The 1645-nt window shown below is 44.0% G+C and overlaps 1 protein-coding gene across 1 annotated transcript in view; it reads left to right on the top strand.

Moving 5' to 3' along the window:
• Positions 1 to 641: 641 nt before the first annotated feature.
• LOC109482824 (low-density lipoprotein receptor-related protein 6-like) overlaps positions 642 to 1645 on the top strand; it is a gene marked incomplete at its 3' end in the record, with an annotated part of 6388 nt that continues 5384 nt past the window's right edge. Inside the window, exon 1 of the mRNA XM_019785666.1 lies at positions 642 to 1155. Within this exon, the coding sequence (XP_019641225.1) occupies positions 642 to 1155 (514 nt within the window). The remainder of the gene's footprint in view (positions 1156 to 1645) is intronic.

Here is a 1645-nt window from a genome sequence, read left to right as displayed (position 1 = left end):
TGACTTTTCAAACAGTGCTGCGTTTTATGATTTCAGGCGACCTCTGAACTTGACTTATATATACTTTTAGAGTTTTTATGCCCAAATTACATTTCTTTAAGCCCACTTCAGGCAAAACTTAATATTCCGAGTTTGAAACCTGATCCTATTAAGGGTCCTTGCTACCACGGTCTTCTTTTCTTTGGTTGGTGTGCAGAGATAGCCTAGTAAGTACTCCACTCGTCTTTGTAGCGCTTTTTATAACTGCTCGCTCCTAGCTACGACAGCATCAACAAGATAGTGTTTTGCTTACGCGTGAGAATTCAGTGTTTCACACATTTGAGTGGCGTTGTGCTTAATAATAGGCCATTCACGGCGAAATAGTGAAGAGTTTGATGTCGGACACGTTTGATTCGGGAAGTGACAACTCTGGTTTATCATTCAAGGTCAAAATCTGACGTATTCTTTCTTTTAGTTTAAAGGGACGAACCAAAAACCCATGCTGTTTTCCCAGGGGAACCGATGGCGTTACTGCGCATCGATACTGACTTTAAGAACGTGTTCTGCAAGTATGCAGCAGCGAAACCACGAGAACAACACATATCCATAGCTAGAGTCCAGAGCAGATTTTTCTTTCCGTTAAAACTGTTTTGAGAAAAGCGATGTCTGAAAATACGATAGTCTTCTACTTGCTCCATTGTGAATCTGCCTGGCGGAGATCGGAAGGTTCCGGGTCGGAGTTCCAAATAGTGGCAGTAAATCACCGTAATGCCACGCCATATTTCACTTCCTTTTGCCTGGCGATCGTGATAAATGAGCAAATAGTTTTTGAAAGTACGAAAGAAGATGATAATTCAAGACGTGACACGATTGTTCGAAAAATCTATCCAAAGTTTTTTAATACTTTGGATATTTTCTCCACCTTAGGAGACCCCGGCTCCAGTCGCATCAGTGAGCCATTCCTATTGGTAACTGACAGGGATGGAGGAATCATTCTTCAAGTTAACATCCCTTCCGGTTCGACCACCACGCTTCCGCTCGGAGATGTAGGAAAGCCCTTAGCCCTGGACTACGACCCGCTCACGGACTACGTGTACTGGTCAGATGACCGGAACGACAAAATCCACCGGGCTCGTCGTGATGGAAGTGGCAGGGAGACCATCTTAGACATCAACTGTGAGTTAGAATATCATATTATCATGTTTTTATGGCAATTGGAGACAACTATTACAAAACGCAACGCTACACGTTCATATGTGATCTTACAAAGATGATATGTATTATATAGTCCTCAAGCAGATGTAAGGACCCGGCTAATTTTCTCATTGTCTGGGTTCACGTTATTTAACATTTAGATTTACACACAAACAAACACGCACGCACACACCCACACACGTGCACACCCACACCCACACACGTGCACACACACACGTGCACACCCACCCACACTCACCCACAAACAGCCCCCCCCCCCACACAAAAACACACTATGTCGTTTGTTTGTCTGCATGACTAGGACCGCACGCGGTACGCAAACATTTAAATCCTAATAAATGCTGCAAGAGGATTTTTTTGTAGTGGGAATGTACCAGCCAGCGGTACGAAGTGAAAATGCGGGGTATGTAACGTTAGATGTACACGGCACAGTTTGCTACAATGCTTGGGC

This window comes from Branchiostoma belcheri, unplaced genomic scaffold (assembly GCF_001625305.1).
Source record: "Branchiostoma belcheri isolate BF01 breed outbred unplaced genomic scaffold, Haploidv18h27 scaffold600, whole genome shotgun sequence".
Taxonomy (NCBI): domain Eukaryota; kingdom Metazoa; phylum Chordata; class Leptocardii; order Amphioxiformes; family Branchiostomatidae; genus Branchiostoma; species Branchiostoma belcheri.
The sequence above is the reverse complement of the archived record's forward strand: the minus strand, read 5'-3'. Positions and strand labels throughout refer to the sequence as shown.